Source organism: Phallusia mammillata, chromosome 7 (assembly GCF_965637545.1).
Source record: "Phallusia mammillata chromosome 7, kaPhaMamm4.hap1.1, whole genome shotgun sequence".
Lineage (NCBI taxonomy): Eukaryota > Metazoa > Chordata > Ascidiacea > Phlebobranchia > Ascidiidae > Phallusia > Phallusia mammillata.
In genome coordinates, this window is record NC_137258.1 from 19,126,014 (window position 1) to 19,145,611 (window position 19,598).

At 33.3% G+C, this 19,598-nt stretch overlaps 1 protein-coding gene and 1 long non-coding RNA gene across 11 annotated transcripts in view; both read left to right on the forward strand.

The window, feature by feature from the left end:
• LOC145239524 (receptor-type tyrosine-protein phosphatase eta-like) overlaps nucleotides 1–19,598 on the forward strand; it is a 61,689-nt gene that overhangs the window by 25,084 nt on the left and 17,007 nt on the right. For 4 of the 9 annotated variants that reach the window (XM_080102858.1, XM_080102859.1, XM_080102860.1 and 1 more), the window contains exons 9-27: nucleotides 3,576–3,872; nucleotides 4,564–4,851; nucleotides 6,124–6,411; nucleotides 8,041–8,328; nucleotides 10,217–10,477; nucleotides 10,548–10,603; nucleotides 10,756–10,972; nucleotides 11,200–11,297; nucleotides 12,804–12,972; nucleotides 13,174–13,324; nucleotides 13,439–13,569; nucleotides 15,754–16,023; nucleotides 16,353–16,619; nucleotides 17,360–17,460; nucleotides 17,570–17,738; nucleotides 17,915–18,045; nucleotides 18,111–18,252; nucleotides 18,367–18,519; nucleotides 18,846–19,006. In XM_080102858.1, coding sequence (XP_079958984.1) covers nucleotides 3,576–3,872; nucleotides 4,564–4,851; nucleotides 6,124–6,411; nucleotides 8,041–8,328; nucleotides 10,217–10,477; nucleotides 10,548–10,603; nucleotides 10,756–10,972; nucleotides 11,200–11,297; nucleotides 12,804–12,972; nucleotides 13,174–13,324; nucleotides 13,439–13,569; nucleotides 15,754–16,023; nucleotides 16,353–16,619; nucleotides 17,360–17,460; nucleotides 17,570–17,738; nucleotides 17,915–18,045; nucleotides 18,111–18,252; nucleotides 18,367–18,519; nucleotides 18,846–19,006 — 3,638 coding nt within the window. The remainder of the gene's footprint in view (nucleotides 1–3,575; nucleotides 3,873–4,563; nucleotides 4,852–6,123; nucleotides 6,412–8,040; nucleotides 8,329–10,216; nucleotides 10,478–10,547; nucleotides 10,604–10,755; nucleotides 10,973–11,199; nucleotides 11,298–12,803; nucleotides 12,973–13,173; nucleotides 13,325–13,438; nucleotides 13,570–15,753; nucleotides 16,024–16,352; nucleotides 16,620–17,359; nucleotides 17,461–17,569; nucleotides 17,739–17,914; nucleotides 18,046–18,110; nucleotides 18,253–18,366; nucleotides 18,520–18,845; nucleotides 19,007–19,598) is intronic. The other 5 variants (XM_080102865.1, XM_080102866.1, XM_080102861.1 and 2 more) reach the window with 4 other exon arrangements.
• On the forward strand, nucleotides 13,576–15,747 carry LOC145239526 (uncharacterized). Of its 2 annotated transcripts, XR_013862328.1 has the most exons (4): nucleotides 13,576–14,025; nucleotides 14,293–14,500; nucleotides 15,083–15,340; nucleotides 15,471–15,747. It is a non-coding gene; the product is annotated as an uncharacterized LOC145239526 (long non-coding RNA). The 2 variants fall into 2 exon arrangements; XR_013862326.1 differs by having other exon boundaries at nucleotides 13,576–14,500.

Below are 19,598 nucleotides of genomic sequence, written 5' to 3' on the forward strand. Positions count from 1 at the left end.
AATTTCTTGTACCCAACATTTATTAAATGTTTTTGTGCAACTTTGATTATGTGAGACAGACAAAAATATGCCTAACTTTTACCTTTTTTCTCGTTTATATGCTTTGAGAAAGACCAATTTTCTAAAAAACAAGAAAATTTGAATTTTTGTAGAAAGACATGACTTTTTTACATTATGGCTTGCCTCACAGCTAAAACTATTTCACATTTTTGCAAGCAAGTTGGTCAGTTGCCAACAAAAATACTAACAATGATCATAAGCATTGGTTTTCATTGCAAAATTACTTAACACATGTCTAACATTTTCCAATATTAGAGCTGAGATGATGCTCTTTAGGTCACAGTTGTGTTTTGTGTTGTCAGCTGCAGAGACACTTAGCTTTTTGTTGAAACCTTTCAAATTGGAAGGTAAAATACTTCCTACCTTTCCTGTACTTCTTCCAGACCTTCCAGACCATGGTTCTACTAGTTTTTTGAAACCAATATATTTTTTATGACAGTTCCTCCTACCCCACAAGGTGTTTCTTTGTCTCTATCATCACAAAATAACAACACCCAGCTAACTGCTAATTGGAAAATGTCGACAAACAACTTTGTTGTCAACAAATTTAAAATTGCTTTGAGCAACTCAACTGATTTTGTGAAAAACATCAACTATACCACATCACACAGCAATAGTTCATATTCTCAAGAAATAATGAACCTAATTCCTGGTGAAAGTTACAGCATTACAGTCAATGCTATTACTGGTGCAGAAAGCAGTCCACCTTCATCCAAATCAAATGAACAACGGACAGGTAAAGTTACTGCACTTTCCAACAGCACCTTGCTTCAAAATTTGTTTGTTTGGTGCAAGTTGGATTAACTTTGAACTGAAACAAGTTCCCATACTGTGAGGTTCATCATTGGTTTGCAAACTACAAACTTGTTTAGTGTTGGACTGCTGCTGTAACGCAGCATTTTGTAAAAACAGAAGTACATAATTTAAATTCTGTTAAAAATATCTTTCAGACAACACCATATTTCTAACTGTTGTGTTTTGAGTTGTTTCTAAAATCTATTGTGGTCAAGTAACTAGGGTATAAATTTTCTTTATCAACAGAGCAAACATTTCTTGCACCCAACATTTATGAAATGTTTTTGTGCAACTTTGATTATGTGAGACAGACAAAAATATGCCTAACTTTAACCTTTTTTCTCTTTTATATGCTTTGAGAAAGACCAATTTTCTAAAAAACAAGAAAATTTGAATTTTTGTAGAAAGACATGACTTTTTTACATTATGTCTTGCCTCACAGCTAAAATTATTTCACATTTTTGCAAGCGAGTTGGTCAGATTTCAACGAAAATACTAACAATGATCATAAGCATTGGTTTTCATTGCAAAATTACTTAACACATGTCTAACATTTTCCAATATTAGAGCTGAGATGATGCTCTTTAGGTCACAGTTGTGTTTTGTGTTGTCAGCTGCAGAGACACTTAGCTTTTTGTTGCAACTTTTCAAATGGGAAGGTAAAATACTTCCTACCTTTCCTGTACTTCTTCCAGACCTTCCAGACCATGGTTCTACTAGTTTTTTGAAACCAATATATTTTTTATGACAGTTCCTCCTACCCCACAAGGTGTTTCTTTGTCTCTATCATCACAAAATAACAACACCCAGCTAACTGCTAATTGGAAAATGTCGACAAACAACTTTGTTGTCAACAAATTTAAAATTGCTTTGAGCAACTCAACTGATTTTGTGAAAAACATCAGCTATACCACATCACACAGCAATAGTTCATATTCTCAAGAAATAATGAACCTAATTCCTGGTGAAAGTTACAGCATTACAGTCACTGCTATTACTGGTGCAGAAAGCAGTCCACCTTCATCCAAATCAAATGAACAACGGACAGGTAAAGTTACTGCACTTTCCAACAGCACCTTGCTTCAAAATTTGCTTGTGTGGTGCAAGTGGGATTAACTTTGAACTGAAACAAGTTCCCATACTTTGATTGAGGTTTACTGTTGGTTTGCAAACTACAAACATGTTGTGAGTGTTGGACTGCTGCTGTAACACAGCATTTTGTAAAAACAGAAGTACCTAATTTAAATTCTATTAAAAGTCTTTCAGACAACACTTTATTTCTAACTCTTCTGTTTTAACTTGTTTGTAATATCCTTTGTGGACAAGTAACTTGGTTCTGTATAAAAAAAAATTATGAACGAAGCAGAAACTTCTTGCACCTGACATTTATTAAATGTTTTTGTGCAACTTTAATTCTGTGTGACAGACAAAATTATGCCTAACCTATAACTTTTTTACTTGTATAGCTTTGAGAAAGACCAATTTTCTGAACCAGAAAATTTGTATTTTTTGAAAAAGAAATGACTCAATTTGTACATTATGGGTTGCCCCACAACAATATTTATTTGGCATCTTTGCAAGCAAGTGTGTCAGATGTCAACGAAAGTACTAACACTGTTCATAAGCATTGGTTTTCAGTGCAAAATTATTTAGGACTGCCTCACATTTTCCTATATTAGAGCTGAGAGGATGCTCTTTACAGTTGTGTTTTGTCACATTTGTGTTTTGTGTTGTCAGCTACAGAGAAACAGCTTTTTGTTAAAACTTCACACTGTGGAGGTTAAAAAACTTCCTACCTTTTCTGTACTTCTTACAAACTTTACTGTGAGCTGGTTGCTGCTGCTTGTAAAACAGCATTTAACTAAATCAGAAGCACAAGGTTTAAACTTCTTTTGGGCAGCAATTTAAGTACAAATGTGTATCACTTCACAAATCAATACACACTGTTAGCACTTTGACTGCTTAAAAACAGTTGAAGTTTTGCTTTTGTGTATGTTACAGTCAACTCTGTATTTCTTTTGCTTGTCAAGTTTATTGACAACAAAACTATTTACACTCACATTAACATTTTTTCAATTCATTCTATTTTACATTTTTGTTGTTTAATAAAAATCTGGACAGAATTTTTACTGCATGCATGTGTGTCCTATTTGTTGATGTTGGTTGTTAAACGATTCCCGGGTTTATAAAAATTATAAAATTCTACTACAAACTTCAATTGTTTGCAGATTTATTTGTTTAAAAGTTGTAAGTGTGCATCGTATAAAAAATACATACAAAAACTTGTGTGTGGCATATTGGAAAGGGTCCCATTAACATAAATTGTCAAAAATGTTATGTCCATTTTTACCTTAAATTCCTGTTTTTGTGCTTTCAGTTTAAAAACTTTTACCGAAAAAATTTTGTTTACTGAAACTTTTTACCAACTGTGTGCACAACACTTTTGGTAATAAATTTTGTCAAGTCCTTTAATGCGACATCAATTTGTTTTCTACATAATTTTTACTATTTTACCTTTATTCAAACTTTTTCATATCTTTTTTTTGTTTCATTTCTTGGCAACTAAACAAAATCTGGACACCAGATTTACGTTGCATATATTTTTCTATGAATTGGGTATGTTTTAACATACCCACTCCAGCAGAATTACACATCGTTAAAAAAAGCAACTTGTATTTTAAATATATGAAAAAATTCTAAACCAAATTACTTTTTGACAGTTCCTCCCACTCCACAAAGTGTTTCTTTGTCTCCATCATCACAAAATAATAACACCCAGCTAATTGCTAATTGGAAAATGCCAACAAGCAACTTTGTTGTCAATGAATTCGAAATTTCTGTGAGAAACTCAACTGATTTTGTGAAAAACATCAACTATACCACATCAGACAGTAGAAGTTCATATTCACAAGAAATAAAGGACCTAATTCCTGGTGAAAGTTACAGCATTACAGTTACAGCTATTAGTGGCCCAGAAAGCAGTCCACCTTCATCTAAATCAAATGAACAACGGACAGGTAAAGTTACTGCACATCCCAACAGCACCTTGCTTCAAAATTTGCTTGTTTGGTGCAAGTTGGATTAACTTTGAACTGAAACAAGTTCCCATACTTTGATTGAGGTTTACCATTGGTTTGCAAACTACAAACATGTTGTGAGTGTCAGACTGCTGCTGTAACGCAGCATTTTATAAAAACAGAAGTACATAATTTCAATTCTATTAAAAGTCTTTCAGACAACACTTCATTTCTAACTCTTCTTTTTTGACTTGTTTGTAATATCCTTTGTGGACAAGTAACTTGGTCCTGTATGAATTTTCTTCATAAACAAAGCTGAAATTTCTTGCACCTAACATTTATTAAATGTGTTTGTGCAACTTAAATTCTGTGTGACAGACTAAATTATGCCCAACCTTTAATTTTTTTACTTGTACGTGGTTGGAGAAAGACAAATTTTCTGAACAAGAAAATACATTATCGGTTGGTTTATAACTAAATTTATTTGGCATTTTTGCAAGCAAGTGTGTCAGGTGTCAACGAGAATACTAACACTGATCATAAGCAGTTTTCAGTGCAACATTGTTTAACACATGAAACACATATTCTAATATTCGAGCTGAGAGGATGCTCTAAACAGTTGTGTTTTGTCACAGTATTTGTTTTGTATTTTTAGCTACAGAGACACTTTAATTGTTTAATATCCAAACAGATCCACCTGCTCCAACATCAGTGACTTTGGCAAGATCAACCTCAAGTACAACGCAAAACTTGTCCGTAACAATCAATATGCCAGATGCCCCCAATTTTATTGTTTCGGGATTTAAAGTGACTGTCAACAACTCTGTGGAGTTGCCAAAGTTTGATGTTTCTGTTCCACAAGCTTCTTACAAATTTGAAATAAGTGGGCTAACACCTGGCGAATTTTATTCTGTGTCAGTGATAGCAGTGAGTGGCAATGCCAAATCTACATCTACTAACTCCAATGGACAAAGGACAGGTATATGTGTTAATCATAACCGAAGGTTGTCTAAACACTTTGCCCTTCTGCAAGAGGAAGTATAGCTCTTTCTGGGGTCGAAAGATATTTTTAATACACATGGATTACACTTGTTAGTATCACTTCTTTCGTAAATTTGTATGTATGCAAAAAGGATTTACAACTTCTTGAATAGATTAAGGTAGTTGTAGATGTTTAAACAGAAAATGTTGTGTAATTTGTTACACAAAATAATGGTTCCTAGATGTGAACACTTTTAAATCGTCAGTTTTTCTGGTTTCTGTCTGAAAATTACATTTTCCAGTTTTGTCAACCATTGTCATTAACACAATTTTATGTCAAGTTTTGATCAAAGTACATGCATTGGATGACATAATCTTGTAAAGTAGAACACAGTTTATCTGCTTTCTGCTCTAAAAAATGTGTTTTGCAAACTGGGTTACATTTGAACTGAAACATGTCACATCAACCCAACTCGAGCAATTCAGTCAATGTCTGACTAAATGAGTTTTAAACAAAATGCACTGGTAATGTTGGTTTGCAAATACTACCAACAAGGGTTTAGACCATGGATTTCTGCTTTTAAACACAGCATTTGACTACAATATCATTGATTTCATAATTACACTTTTGGGACATTCTTTTTTCTCGACCTTTTTGTTTTAAGATTTTTAAATGTTTATGCAAATTTGTATTTGGTTCATTGTCTGGTGTTTTCTGCAACAGGTTTTTTGACATCAAACAACTTTTTGTCATGTTAATGCACAAACACCATCTGCATTGTTTTGTGTCTGAATTTTTATGCAAACTCTGTACCCCAATTTTATGGAGCACGGTCTTCTGAAATATGGTTGACCAAATATTCATAACTTTGACTTAAAATTTTGAATTTTGAACATTGACATTATTTAAGCCATTTCAGATGTTATCTTTAAAAATGAAACTTAACATATGTTTCGATTTACCAAAATAGAGTTTTTAACCATTTTTTCTCCAGCTGAAATTTGCAACTTTTATATTGAACTGGAAATGTTCATTGCATGTTCAGCTGCTCAAAAAAGACATAACTTTGTGTCGATGTTTGTAATATTTTTATGGTCTGCTAGGTTTGATGTTTTTGGCAGTTAATAACATTCTTATTTTTTGATATGCCTTGTGTTTGAGGGTGACTAGTAAATGCACTTCTGTATTAATTCCATCATGTTGAATTAGAAAGCATTTAGGTGAGATTAGGTCATTTGTATTGGCTTGTAATACTCCTCATACAAACAGATCCACCTCCTCCAACATCAGTGACTTTGGCAAGATCAACCTCAAGTCCAACCCAAACCTTGTCCCTAACCATCAATATGCCAAATTCCCGAAATTTTATCATTTCTGGATTTGTTGTGACTGTCAATGACTCTGTGGGGTTGAGGGAGTTTAATGCTACTGGTTCACAAGCTTCTTACAACTTTGAAATAAATGGGCTAACTCCTGGCGAATTATATTCTGTGTCAGTGATAGCAGTGAGTGGCAATGCCAAATCTACATCAACTAACTCCAATGGACAAAGGACAGGTATATATGTTAATCATAAATGAAAGTTAGCTAAAGAACTTTGCCCTTCTGCAAGAGGAAGTGTAGCTCTTTCTGGGGTTGAAAAATATCTTAATACACATGGATTACACTTTTTAGTATCCTTTCTTTCGTAAAATTGTATGCATGCAAAGAGGATTTACAACTTCTTGAAATAGAGAAGTGTAGTTGTAGATGTTTAAACAGAAAATGTTGTGTAATTTGTTACACAAAATAATGGTTCCTAGATGTGAACACTTTCAAATCGTCAGTTTTTCTGGTTTCTGTCTGAAAATTACATTTTCCAGTTTTGTCAACTATTGTCATTAACACACTTCTATGTCATGTTTTGATCAAAATGCATGCAATGGATGACATAATCTTGTAAAGTAGAACACAGTTTATTTGCTTTCTGCTCTGAAAAATGTGTTTTGCAAACTGGGTTACATTTGAACTAAAACATGTCACATCAACCCAATTCGAGACAATTCAGAAAATGTCTGACTAAATGAGTTTTAAACAAAATGCACTGGTAATGTTGGTTTGCAAATACTACCAACAAGGGTTTAGACCAGTGGTTCCCAACCAGGGCCCATGGCCCCCCAGGGGGGCCACAAGCTATGTTCCGGGGGGCCACAGGCGTAGATTCACAAGAAACACCCACTAAAAGTCATTTTCACTTAAACTTTATTCTTAAATTTAATCGACTATTTCACATACTATTTGTTTTTAGTGAGGTTTATCATGCTCATTCACTCTTAGACCTGTTTAAGGCCAAAATTAATACCACATTCCAACGCGAGATTGTTATCTACATTTCAAGGGGGCCACAGGTCCTACATGGTAACTTGAAGGGGGCCACAAGGCCAAAAAGTTACTTTAAGAGGGCCATGGTCCACGAAAGGTTGGGAACCACTGGTTTAGACCATGGATTTCTGCTTTTAAACACATCATTTGACTACAATATAATTGATTTAATAATTATACTTTTGAGACATTATTTTTTCTCGACTTTGTTGTTTTAAGATTTTTAAATGTTTATGCAAATTTGTATTTGGTTCATTGTCTGGTGTTTTCTGCAACAGGTTATTTCACATCAAACAACTTTTTGTCATGTTAGTGCTCAAACACCATATGCATTGTTTTGTGTCTGAATTTTTATGCAAACTCTGTACCTCAATTTTATAGAGCACGGTCTTCTGAAATATGGTTGACCAAATATTCATAATCTTGACTTAAAATTTTGCATTTTGAACATTGACATTATTTAAGCCATTTCAGATGTTATTCTTTAAAAATGAAACTTAAAATATGTTTCGATTTACCAACATAGAGTTGTTACCATTTTTTCTCCAGATGAAAGTTTGCAACTTTTGTATTGAACTGAAAATGTTCATTGCATGTTCAGCTGCTCAAAAAAGACATAACTTTGTGTCGATGTTTGTAATATTTTTATGGTCTGCTAGGTTTGATGTTTATGGCAGTTAATAAGATACTTAGATTTTGATATATCTTGTGTTTGAGGATGACTAGTAAATGCACTTCTGCATTAATTCCATCATGTTGAATTAGAAAGCATTTAGGTGAGATTAGGTGATTTGTATTGGCTTGTAATACTCCTCATACAAATAGATCCACCTCCTCCAACGCCAGTGACTTTGGCAAGATCAACGACAAGTCCAACCCAAAACTTGTCCCTAACAATCAATATGCCAGACCCCCCCAATTTTATCATTTCTGGATTTGAAGTGACTGTCAACGACTCTGTGGGGTTGAGAAAGTTTGATGCTACTGGTTCACAACCTTCTTACAAATTTGAAATAAGCGGGCTGACTCCTGGCGAATCATATTCTGTGTCAGTGGTAGCATTGAGTGGCAATGCCAAATCTACATCAACTAACTCCAATGGACAAAGGACAGGTATATGTGTTAATCATAAATGAAGGTTACCTAAACACTTTGCCCTTCTGCAAGAGGAAGTATAGCTCTTTCTGGGGATGAAAAATATTTTTAATACACATGGATTACACTTTTTAGTATCCTTTCTTTCGTAAAATTGTATGCATGCAAAGAGGATTTACAACTTCTTGAAATAGAGAAATGTAGTTGTAGATGTTTAAACAGAAAATGTTGTGTAATTTGTTGCACAAAATAATGGTTCCTAGATGTGAACACTTTTAAGTTGTCAGTCTTTACGGTTTCTATCTGAAAATTACACTTTGCCAGTTTTGTCAACCATTGTCATTAACACAATTTTATGTCAAGTTTTGATCAAAATACATGCAGTGGATGACATAATCTTGTAAAGTAGAACACAGTTTATTTGCTTTCTGCTCTGAAAAATGTGTTTTGCAAACTGGGTTACATTTGAACTGAAACATGTCACATCAACCCAATTCGAGACAATTCAGAAAATGTCTGACTAAATGAGTTTTAAAGAAAATGCACTGGTAATGTTGGTTTGCAAATACTACCAACAAGGGTTTAGACCATGGATTTCTGCTTTTAAACACAGCATTTGACTACAATATCATTAATTTAATAATTACACTTTTGAGACATTCTTTTTTCTCGACTTTGTTGTTTTAAGATTTTTAAATGTTTATGCAAATTTGTATTTGGTTCATTGTCTGGTGTTTTCTGCAACAGGTTTTTTCACATCAAACAACTTTTTGTCATGTTAATGCACAAACACCATCTGCATTGTTTTGTGTCTGAATTTTTATGCAAACTCTGTACCCCAATTTTATAGAGCACGGTCTTCTGAAATATGCTTGACCAAATATTCATACTTTTGACTTAAAATTTTGTATTTTGTACATTGACATTATTTAAGCCATTTCAGATGTTATCTTTAAAAATGAAACTTAACATATGTTTCGATTTACCAAAATAGAGTTTTTAACCATTTTTTCTCCAGCTGAAATTTGCAACTTTTATATTGAACTGGAAATGTTCATTGCATGTTCAGCTGCTCAAAAAAGACATAACTTTGTGTCGATGTTTGTAATATTTTTTGGGTCTGCTAGGTCTGATGTTTATGGCAGTTAATAAGATACTTAGTTTTTGATATATCGTGTGTTTGAGGATGACTAGTAAATGCACTTCTGTATAAATTCCATCATGTTGAATTAGAAAGCGTTTAGGTGAGATTAGGTGATTTGTATTGGCTTGTAATACTCCTCATACAAACAGATCCACCTGCTCCAACATCAGTGACTTTGGCAAGATCAACCTCAAGTCCAACCCAAAACTTGTAAACAAACAAAATGATGGTCATATTGAACACTTGAAATATCCTATTTTGCTAGTGTTTGGATAAAACCGACCGAGTCGTTTTTTTGCTAAACAATAGCGTTAAACTGGGGGTTAAACTCAAGCTTTGTTAAATGAAATCATTATACATGTAGTGTAATTAAACTGTAGTAATATATATGTATTACAAACTTAAATACAGAATGTAAAAGTTAATAAACCAGCGATGCTATATAACCATGTGTGGATACTATGGCATACAATGACATTGCAATAAATAAATATGATGCAACAATCACAATTACTGGTTCTTAACAGGGTTGTCTGTTTTGATGATCCTACAAAAAACATTGCATGTATTCCTAGCTTTCACAAACAAGCAGTCCCTGTATCATGTTAACTCGCTGGTCGGGCGCAAAATTCAGCCCATGTGTCTTTAAGAGCGGTGTTAACAGACATGCTTGGTTTAAGCTTTTGGTGGCTTGTCTCAGCTTGCTTTTTGTAGAATTGCTTCAAAAACCAACATATTAAGGCTCTTAATGTTTAAATTCAGATCCTAATCCACCCACTGACCTCTCAACTGGTTCTACAACAAGCACAACAGTAAACTTGACTTGGAAAAAACCAGCAGATGGAATATTTGATGGCTATGTTTTGTACCGCAATAAAACCTTAATTAAAACTATAAATGACAACACAACTGAATCGACTTTAGCTGAAAAACTTGAGGAAAATGCCTACCATGGATTTACTTTACAGTCCACTTCTGGAAATCAGACTTCAGTGGATACCACTGTAGCTGTTGGTATTACAAGTGAGTCACATATCAAGCTGATTCGAACATAAGTTGTGCTTTTACTATTAGCAATATTATTTGTCCATAGAGCCAGGTGTAGTGACTAATGTTAATGCTACACGAGGACCAAACAAAACAGTGGAGGTATGTAAAAAAAAATGTGTAAATCTTTTCTGTGTGTAAATCTGCATTTTCTTTTTATTTGAATACGTTAATGAAAGTTGGTTGATAGGATTGAAAGTAGTGACTTTTTGTTTGAACATTTGCCAGTTTGCAATATGTAATTAACTTTTTAGGTCCAGGTGTCCTTTGATCCCCCTAATAATGGAGCAACCACATACACAGCCACAACGATTTCAGATGATGGCTCCAGCAACACTCCCCATTCTAACAATGAACCACCCATAACAGTTTCTGGTCTGTTCCCTGGTCAGACATATAGCTATGAAGTGTTTGCAACAGGTCCTGGTGGAAACGGAAACGTAACAACTGGAATGAATCAAATAACAACAGGTTTCATTAAAATTGTCATAGACTGCTTTTTGCTTGTAGAAACATGCTGTTAAATGTTGCATAAAATAGATAACAAGCATTTGACGTAAAAAAGCAAGTGATAAAAAATGTGTGTGGATAATATTTTTTAGATGTACTACTTATAAATTGCAAATACATAGACCAGCTATCTATTTAGTTTTTATTGAAATAATTGACTTGTAAAATTTGTTTTTATGTTTTTATAGCACCTTTTCCTGTTGCTGATTTGATGCTATACAATTCCAGTAACACATATTTGTTTGTTCAATGGACCTTACCCACTTATGGAATATTTGATGGTGTTGTATGTATTATTTATTTTCGGTTTATTGTGTCATAGTCTTATAAGCGTATATGTAATTAGCCATTGATAATGGTGAATATCTTTATTAACCCTTTAACTGCTAAATTCTTTTTGACAAAAATTATGGTTTAGACATGCTCTTGCTCTTTACGGTTTTATGCAAAATCAATAGAAGATAGGCAAAAACTTTCTCTGGGAAAGTTGTTGGGTATAAAATTTTTTACAATTAAAAGAAAATTTTTTTTCAATGATGTCATCACTTATGAAATGACGTCAGTTTAATTCTATTTTTTCACAAAATTGCAGTTTATTTATGTTTTTCGTTACAATTATTAGTTCCAAGTTGTTTTACAAACATTTCCCTAAAAAAATATTGATGTGTAATTAGCCCATGACGTCATAATGAACAATTTTGTTTCTTGTTTCACTGTAGTAAAGGACAAAATTAATGTTTTTGAGGGTATAAAACTTGTTTTTAATAATAATTATTGGCAATCTTTACAATTTACTGACTTATTCTAATGTTTACCAAATACCTGTACACATAATGCATTCACAAGTGTTTGTACATGGGATGTTTATTATGTATCATTACACCACAACATGTAAAATTTTGAAACACAGTTCACAGAAGTTAGCAGAAAAAGCACATTTCCAAGCATTTCAAAAAAACTTTGCACTGATTCTTCTGTATTTGTTGTCCATTTATGAGGCCAAACCCTCCCATCATTTAAAAAATATAATGCAGTTGATGACCAAATACAATCAAGATATAGGTCAGCAACCACAAACTTCCAAAGTCAAAATGCTTCTACAACAGTTGTTTTCTTGATAAATAACTGCTGTCACCACTAATAGTAGCTAAACTGACTCATACAGCACTATATTCAAGAAAACCCAGGCAAATTCACTACCCCAAACTACCCGTTTCCAAGCCCAATTCAGCTAAACACATATCAAATTGTAAACAAAGATTGCCACAGCACGCGTGCAAAGCCCTGAAATCAAATCCAAACAGCTGTCTGTGAATCAACCAAGCGTAAAATAAAAGAAAAATGGCTGTAAAACAAAAATTAGGAAAAAAACATGTTTTTTTTCCGAATTTTTACTTTCTCCTTACTGTAAATAATTTTTCTCAAATACTAACATATCATTTTTTTCGAATAAATTGCATCCAATATGCATAAACTTTTATACGCACCCCAGTTGGAAAAAATATTCGCACTGATATGATTTTTATCGCTGTTTACAACGAGGCATGTCTCACAGTTAAAGGGTTAAGCGCAAATTACCAGTTTTTTTGTATTGTAAGATTATAAAAACAAATTGGATAGGTTTTGCAGGCCGTGGCAATTAAGCTTTTACACAAGCTCAAAATGAACCATACCTTGTTGTTGTAAGATTAACTTATTAGCATTTTTTTAAATGTATGTCTATTTAAATGTACATTTGTTGGTGCGATTGTACTGTAAAATTTACTTTTATCTGTAAAAACTTGTTTAACAGGTGGTAGGACATCAAACTTCGGAATTAACAAAAAGTTCTCAGCCACTTCCAAATAACACTACAAGTTACAAAATCTCTGGTCTTACACCTGGCGCACAGTACACGATCACAGTCACAACTGTCAGTAATAATGTTAATAGCGATATAATGGAAATTACCAATTCAACAGGTAGGATTTTTGCTTTTGCCCTGCAAGAGTTGATTGGAAATCATTATTACATAACAACCTAAGTGCAACTGTCTATGGTTAGTTTTGCCCTTCACAGGCAAAAAAAACTGTTTTTCACTTTATGTGTTTGTGGTTTAGATAATGTAATTGTGGGGGACTTTGAGTTCTTCTAGGAATAATTTTATGTGCAATTTGTTTTAGGGGCTGCTTCTGTACCTGGCCTAAATGCCACAAGTCAAACCACTAACTCCATATTTATAACCTGGCAAAAACCAAATGGCACAGTTACTGGTTTCAGAGTGACCTGGTCTCCTGTTGATATTTATTTTACAACCACTGATACTAAAAGCAGGTTTGTATAATAATTTACCATTTTATATCCTTATCAAAGCATTTTGTTCTTATATTGTGCTCAAGTAGATATGCGGTTGATAGTTAGCATTAAACCACCTATATTTTTTTACAGTGTGGTCAACGAATCAACTGTTAGCTTTAATATAACTGGCCTATCACCAGGAAATCTTTACTCTGTCTCTATTCAGAGTAGGTCAACTGATAACAAATATAGCAGCCCAACAACAGATCATTTTCCAACAAGTAAGATTAATTATAAGGATAAACAGTTGTAGTGTTTAACAATAGCTTAGCTGTTATGTAAAGTCAGCATTATTTCCATACAAATGAAACTTTGACAGGTCTGTGTACTAGGTAAGTGTTAATTTATTCTTCATTCTAACTTAGATTTTTGTAAAACAAGTGTGTGTACATGTATGTGTGTGACTTGAATTACAATGCCTGTGTTCTCTCCATCTCACAATCTCTTGCTCTACCTCTTAAATTCTCTAACTGCTGTGTTTGCCCTTGCTGTCACATTGTTGGAATTCTGTCTCATTAATCAAGTGTTTTGGAGTTTCAACGTTGTCCATTTGAGTTAAAAACAAATAAACTGTGGATCTGTCGGAAATCAGAAGAATTTTCTGTTTGGGAACAGAACAACTTTCAGCTTGTTACATGTATAAAAAGTGTAATGATGATCAATTACTTCATCCACATGTAAGTGCATTTACTAAACTTTGTTTTAACCTTTTTCAAATTAGTTCTTAAATTCCCTACTATGTTCATACATTTTGGTTTTAAAACAAACTTAAAATTGTACTTTATAAGTATGAAATTAATAACTTATAACTTGATTCAGATTCATTGAATTTCTTGTTGTCGATGAGTGGTTATATTAGTTCAGTTTCTTTTTTTAATATTTGTTATAATGAAAGTAGAAAAATTGATCTAGAGTGTTTTTAAGTTTTAAAGTGTTCTTATCAGATCCAACTCTACAAAACACTGAAGCTGGAATAAGCATTTTAATCACATATCGTATATCAAAAGTAGGCCCTTGGTTGCAGTTTTATGTGCTGATAAACAATGAATATGCAGAAAAACTGCACTTACAAACAATTCATGCTGGTGAAAAACTTTATTGTGGTGCTAATTGCAAGATACCAATGTACATCCCATATTTAATTCATTTTAAGTAAGTGGTTTAAATAAACTTATGTATTATTGTTGAGAAAGGCTGACATGCTTTTGTAAGAATTTTATGGATTATGCCACTTTATTAAGCTCTTTCTTAAAGCTTGAAAAGCATATTGTCTATTTTTTGATGCCACATGTTATGTAGCTTGTTCAAACCCTGCTATTGCAGTTTTTTAACACCAAAGAAGTTTATTTGTTCAAAGAACATACATATAACCATATGGAGACTGTAAAAACTTTGATTTGAGGCATAGATAGAAAGTCTTGGAAAACGCTGTTCTAAATGTTTTGAAGTGAAGCACTATTTTTGTTTATGTTTTTAGGCGTTTTAATGTGAGGTAATAAATCAATTAAAAAGTTCTTAAAACTGACTGCCTCAAAAAGAACCAGCTTTACATTTATAACATTACAGGAAGAGAAAATATCATATACATATAATGACCAAAGAAAAATGTCTTTGAGGGTTTTAATGGTGTTACTTGTTTCCAAAAAAGTGCAGCAAATGTTTCTTCAAAAATTGACCATCTTTATTTAAAATAAAATGGTTTTTCTAACTAATGTTTTTTTTATAATTTTGCAGTGCCTGGAGCTCAAACCATTAAACTGCAAAAAATACTGAAGCAAACATCTTTTAAAGTTGATTAAAGTCAGAACAGTAGTTTCATACAGAGTGACAGTTGACGGAACCAAATACAAGCATGAGGTGTTTGTTTTATTCCAAAGTGCAGCTGCAGTTTCCAAACATCACTGGGCTTAAACCAACTTCCTGGTTCTGGTTTCAAGTGTTTTCTTTGTCACAGAAGGATTGTTCATTAACTTTGCCAGCTATGAAACTCAGGTGAATGTGGTTGAATGTTGATTTGATTACTACACATAATCTTGATGTTTTACAAATTATAATAGTTGATTTGTTAAAAAAAATGTAGTTTCCAATTTTTTTTAATATTTATTTATTTCTTGATTTGTAGAAACTCACTTGAAGGTCAACAGCTCCCTATATATTCCTTCTTTCCTGAAAAACACTTTTCTTTTAACTTGTTTGAATGTGCCTGTGTGTTGATGTGACTGTTTGTGTGTTGTTTGTCCATTTAAAAATATACTTCTAAATTAATATGACCAGCTCATTCTTTATTACCACTAATCATAACAGCATTGGAGGAAATATCATCAACCTGAACACACTTTCAGATCATCATTTTCACTTGCTGTTTAAAATATATGACAAAAACTACAATAAAATATCTGTTCTAGCTCCCCTCCCAGTCAACATAACAGCCGTTCAATCTGTAAGCACTTCAACTGTTAATATTTCTTGGACCGAACCTGTGGATGGAAACTATACCAACTTTATTATCCGTGCATTTTCCAATGGAAATCTGGCACAGAATTTAACTACTGATAATACAACAACTACTGTGAGCATTCCAAATTTAACTCCTGGAACATACTTTAACATTGAAGTTGTGTCTGAATTTTATCAAGTTGAAAGTGAGATTGCAAGCAAACAAAGAGTGCCTACATGTAAGTAATAGTATGTTTATGATACTTGATGTGTAAAAATGAAGTTTCAACACCAACGCAATAAAATGAATAATTAAAAGTTTAAGTTATTACGCATGGGGGAGCTATTTTCTGCATAACAGTATTTTAGGTTTGTGCAGCTAAAATTAGTTTTTAAAAATCAGTCTTGCAAGTAATGTATTTTTCCCTGAACATTCTAAGGCAGGTTGAATGTAGTGTTCGTTCAAATAGTGACAAATATGCTTGTTAAGGATAGCATACTTACAGTCTAAACTAGTTTTAAGCAGCAAATTTTTCAATATATTTTAATTATTATTTTTTATTTTTAGACCCAGACCTTGTTGCCAACTTGACTGTTCCAGCTACAGTAAATGGAATTAATTTTAATGTTACTTGGGATCCACCAGTGGCTGGGTCATCAGAAAACTACAATGTCAGCATTAATGACACAGTGAAGAATCAAGTCACTAGTGAAATAGTTAACAACACAACATATATCACGAATACTTTGATTCAAGGAACCAAATATGTAGTTCAAGTCTCTAGTGTGTTTGGAGGACTAACTGGGGATTCAGTTTCAAAGACATCATTGCTATGTAAATACAAAAGCCATAGGCTATCATGAATGCTTGATTTCATGTATGGCATGATGATCATTTGACTGCTGGAAAGACTGCAATGTCATGACCAGTACAGAAATAAAGACAGTGGATTGATCCTGAAATGAAACGTTTTTTAATTCTTTGTGAACATGGTCAGCCCTTGAAACAACAGGGAGACAACCACTTTTAGGCAGTGTAAATGTACAATAAATAGTTTCTGATAATCTCGTACTATTTTATAAGGTGTACGAAGTAGTTAAAGCAAAAAAGGTCCCAGAACCTGCCATCAGTGGTGAAAGGGTTTGAAGAAAAGTCCTTGCCATATGGAAGGTTCAAGTGGATGAATGATTTCAATTTGTAGTTATTCGAACTAAATTATTTCATCATTAGTCAATATTTGTTAGGATGGCATATGATGCAATTTCTGGCATAAAGTTAGCAGTTCCATGGAATTTTGTTGCTTTGCTTTTGGATTTTTCTTCCTAAGACTGGATCTTCTTTAATGCAAAACACTCATGAGAGATTGAAACATATCCAAGCATTTAACAAACATTGTCATTGTTACTTCTTCAATGCAAAAACACTGATCAGAAAACATGGATTGAAACATATCCAAGCATTTAACAGATGTTGTTATTGTAATCACAGAAAACACGACATTGCATGTGTTTGTAAATACAGTCAGATTTAATTTGGCAGTATTTTGAGTAAAATAAATTGAACATTGTTTTTAGATCCAGCACCAGTAACAAATCTTATGGTAAGCCGGACTGACCAACCAACAGAGCTCTTCGTTACATGGACTGAACCAAAGGGAACAGGAGAAAATATTATTGTAAGAAACTGTTAACCAACACAAAACTTATGCTACACTTTTAGCCTGATTCTTAAAGTTGTGTTAAGAAGTGGAATTAAAATAATTGATTATAGTCATCTTCTTTTAGATTGACTACTCTTGTGCTCGTGAATCTCAGGCCCAAAATGTAAGTCTTCAATTTGGCTCGGATATCTCGAGAACACTTTCAGTCACACCGGGATGTAACTATACAATCGAAGTTTATGTTGTGAGCAACAACCTAAACAGTACATTTGAAAATAGCAAAATTACAACCAGTAAGTGTTTTTGCTCCTATTTGCACTGTACAACTGAAACACAGGGTTTATCGGTAGCTGCAAAAAACACTGAAAATTTATATCTGTTTTCTGCTTACAATATGATCTAATTTGTCTTTTAATATTGATAACCAACTTTTTAATTAGGTTATAAATTTTATTGTGTTTTATTACAGATCCAAGTAAACCCATAATCAACTTAGAGGCCACAAATGACAGCATTACCGTGAGTCGAGATCCAATAATTGGTTTTGTTGACTATTACGAATTCAATATCAAATTTGAAACTGCTCCTGAATTTAATAAGGTAAATCAATTCGTATGAAATTTAACCAACCGACAATAATATTACTAACAAAAACATATTTGCAGAGTGTGGAAACTTTGCCTCACACCTACCAAAACTTGAATCCTTTCAGCAACTACACCATATTTGTGGAGGCTTTTGTTTATGGATTTGTTTCACTTTTAAGAAACCCTAGTGACCAGAATAGGACAACTACTCTATCCATAGGTAAGTGCAACAGAGATGTTTAAATCTTTTTTTTCTTTTTTAGTTTACTGTCATAAGGATCTCAAATGTGTGTCAATATTTGTTTAGTTAATGACATGTATATATATTTTTTAGATCCTCCTTTAAATCTTGGTACGGTAGGTTTGAATGCTAACACACAGTCTTCATCAAACACTCTAACCTTTGTTCTTGGGGCCAACACATTTACTGATCAGAATGGGCCTATTGTAGAGATGGTAATTTTTCTTTCTCAGGAATCCAAAAAAAGTAAGTGCTGGTTTAATGCAAGTTAGAATCAATTCAAGCAAATTTCCTAAAAACGTTTTCCAATTTGAAACCTTACTTGAAAGATCTTTCAAGTGTAATAAGTTTAGAATTATAACAGTAGAACTAAAACCTAAATAGAACTTAAATTTTTAAGGTTAAATTGAAAATATTTTGCTGCGAACAGACAGAATTATTTTGTTGCAGTCTGTTTTTAAAAAAAATGTATGACAGCAATGGCATCATTCTGAGTGTGAAGTTATTTTGCTGTAAACCTACAAAGCTTTGACAAGGTTTTAACAGCATCTACTTTTAAATCCTATTTGCAGGACCTGATGAAACTGCCCCTGACCCATCCAGACGTGATCCCTGTGATGGTAATGCACCCCAGTGTGTATCAATTGTCACTGATGGACTGGGGAATTTGCAACTTCCATCAGCAAGAAAGCGTAGAAGCTTTCAAAACCCTCAAGGAAACGAAGCAATAACTGTAAGCAAAAAATATTTTACGGAAATGTTTGCCCCATTTGATGGACCAGGACAGGGTCGCCAACCCACTGCTCCAGAGCTGCAAGTGTTTTTTTGGTTCCTCTAATGCAGCTTAGCTTTTGCAGTTACCAAATGTGCACAACATTTCTTTACATATTTTGTGATAAATACGCCAAAAGTCGAAATGACAATTGCAATGCAATAATGCGAGTGTACCTGCTTTTAGTAGTTACCTACACGTGTTTTTCTATGCCATGAAATACAAAGTGTAAATAGAACCGGCAGTATATCGCAGTATATGCGTGCAAGCGTAACAATACCTGTTGGATAATAGTTATGCAACAAATGTGACAAACAGAGAAATAAAAATTAGCGTCAGAAGAAAGCAGAACATTCATTTGCTTTTACTGCTGACAATGCTGACTTACGTTTACCAGTGTACCTAATATGTAATGAGATCCTGGTTAACAGCAAAAAAAGTGTAATGTCGTGAGACAAAAACATTTTAGCAGAGATATTTTATTTCAAATTTGAAACGCAATTTGATTTTTTCAATCATTGTTGTTGATTTTGCTTAGCAGAATTGAATATGG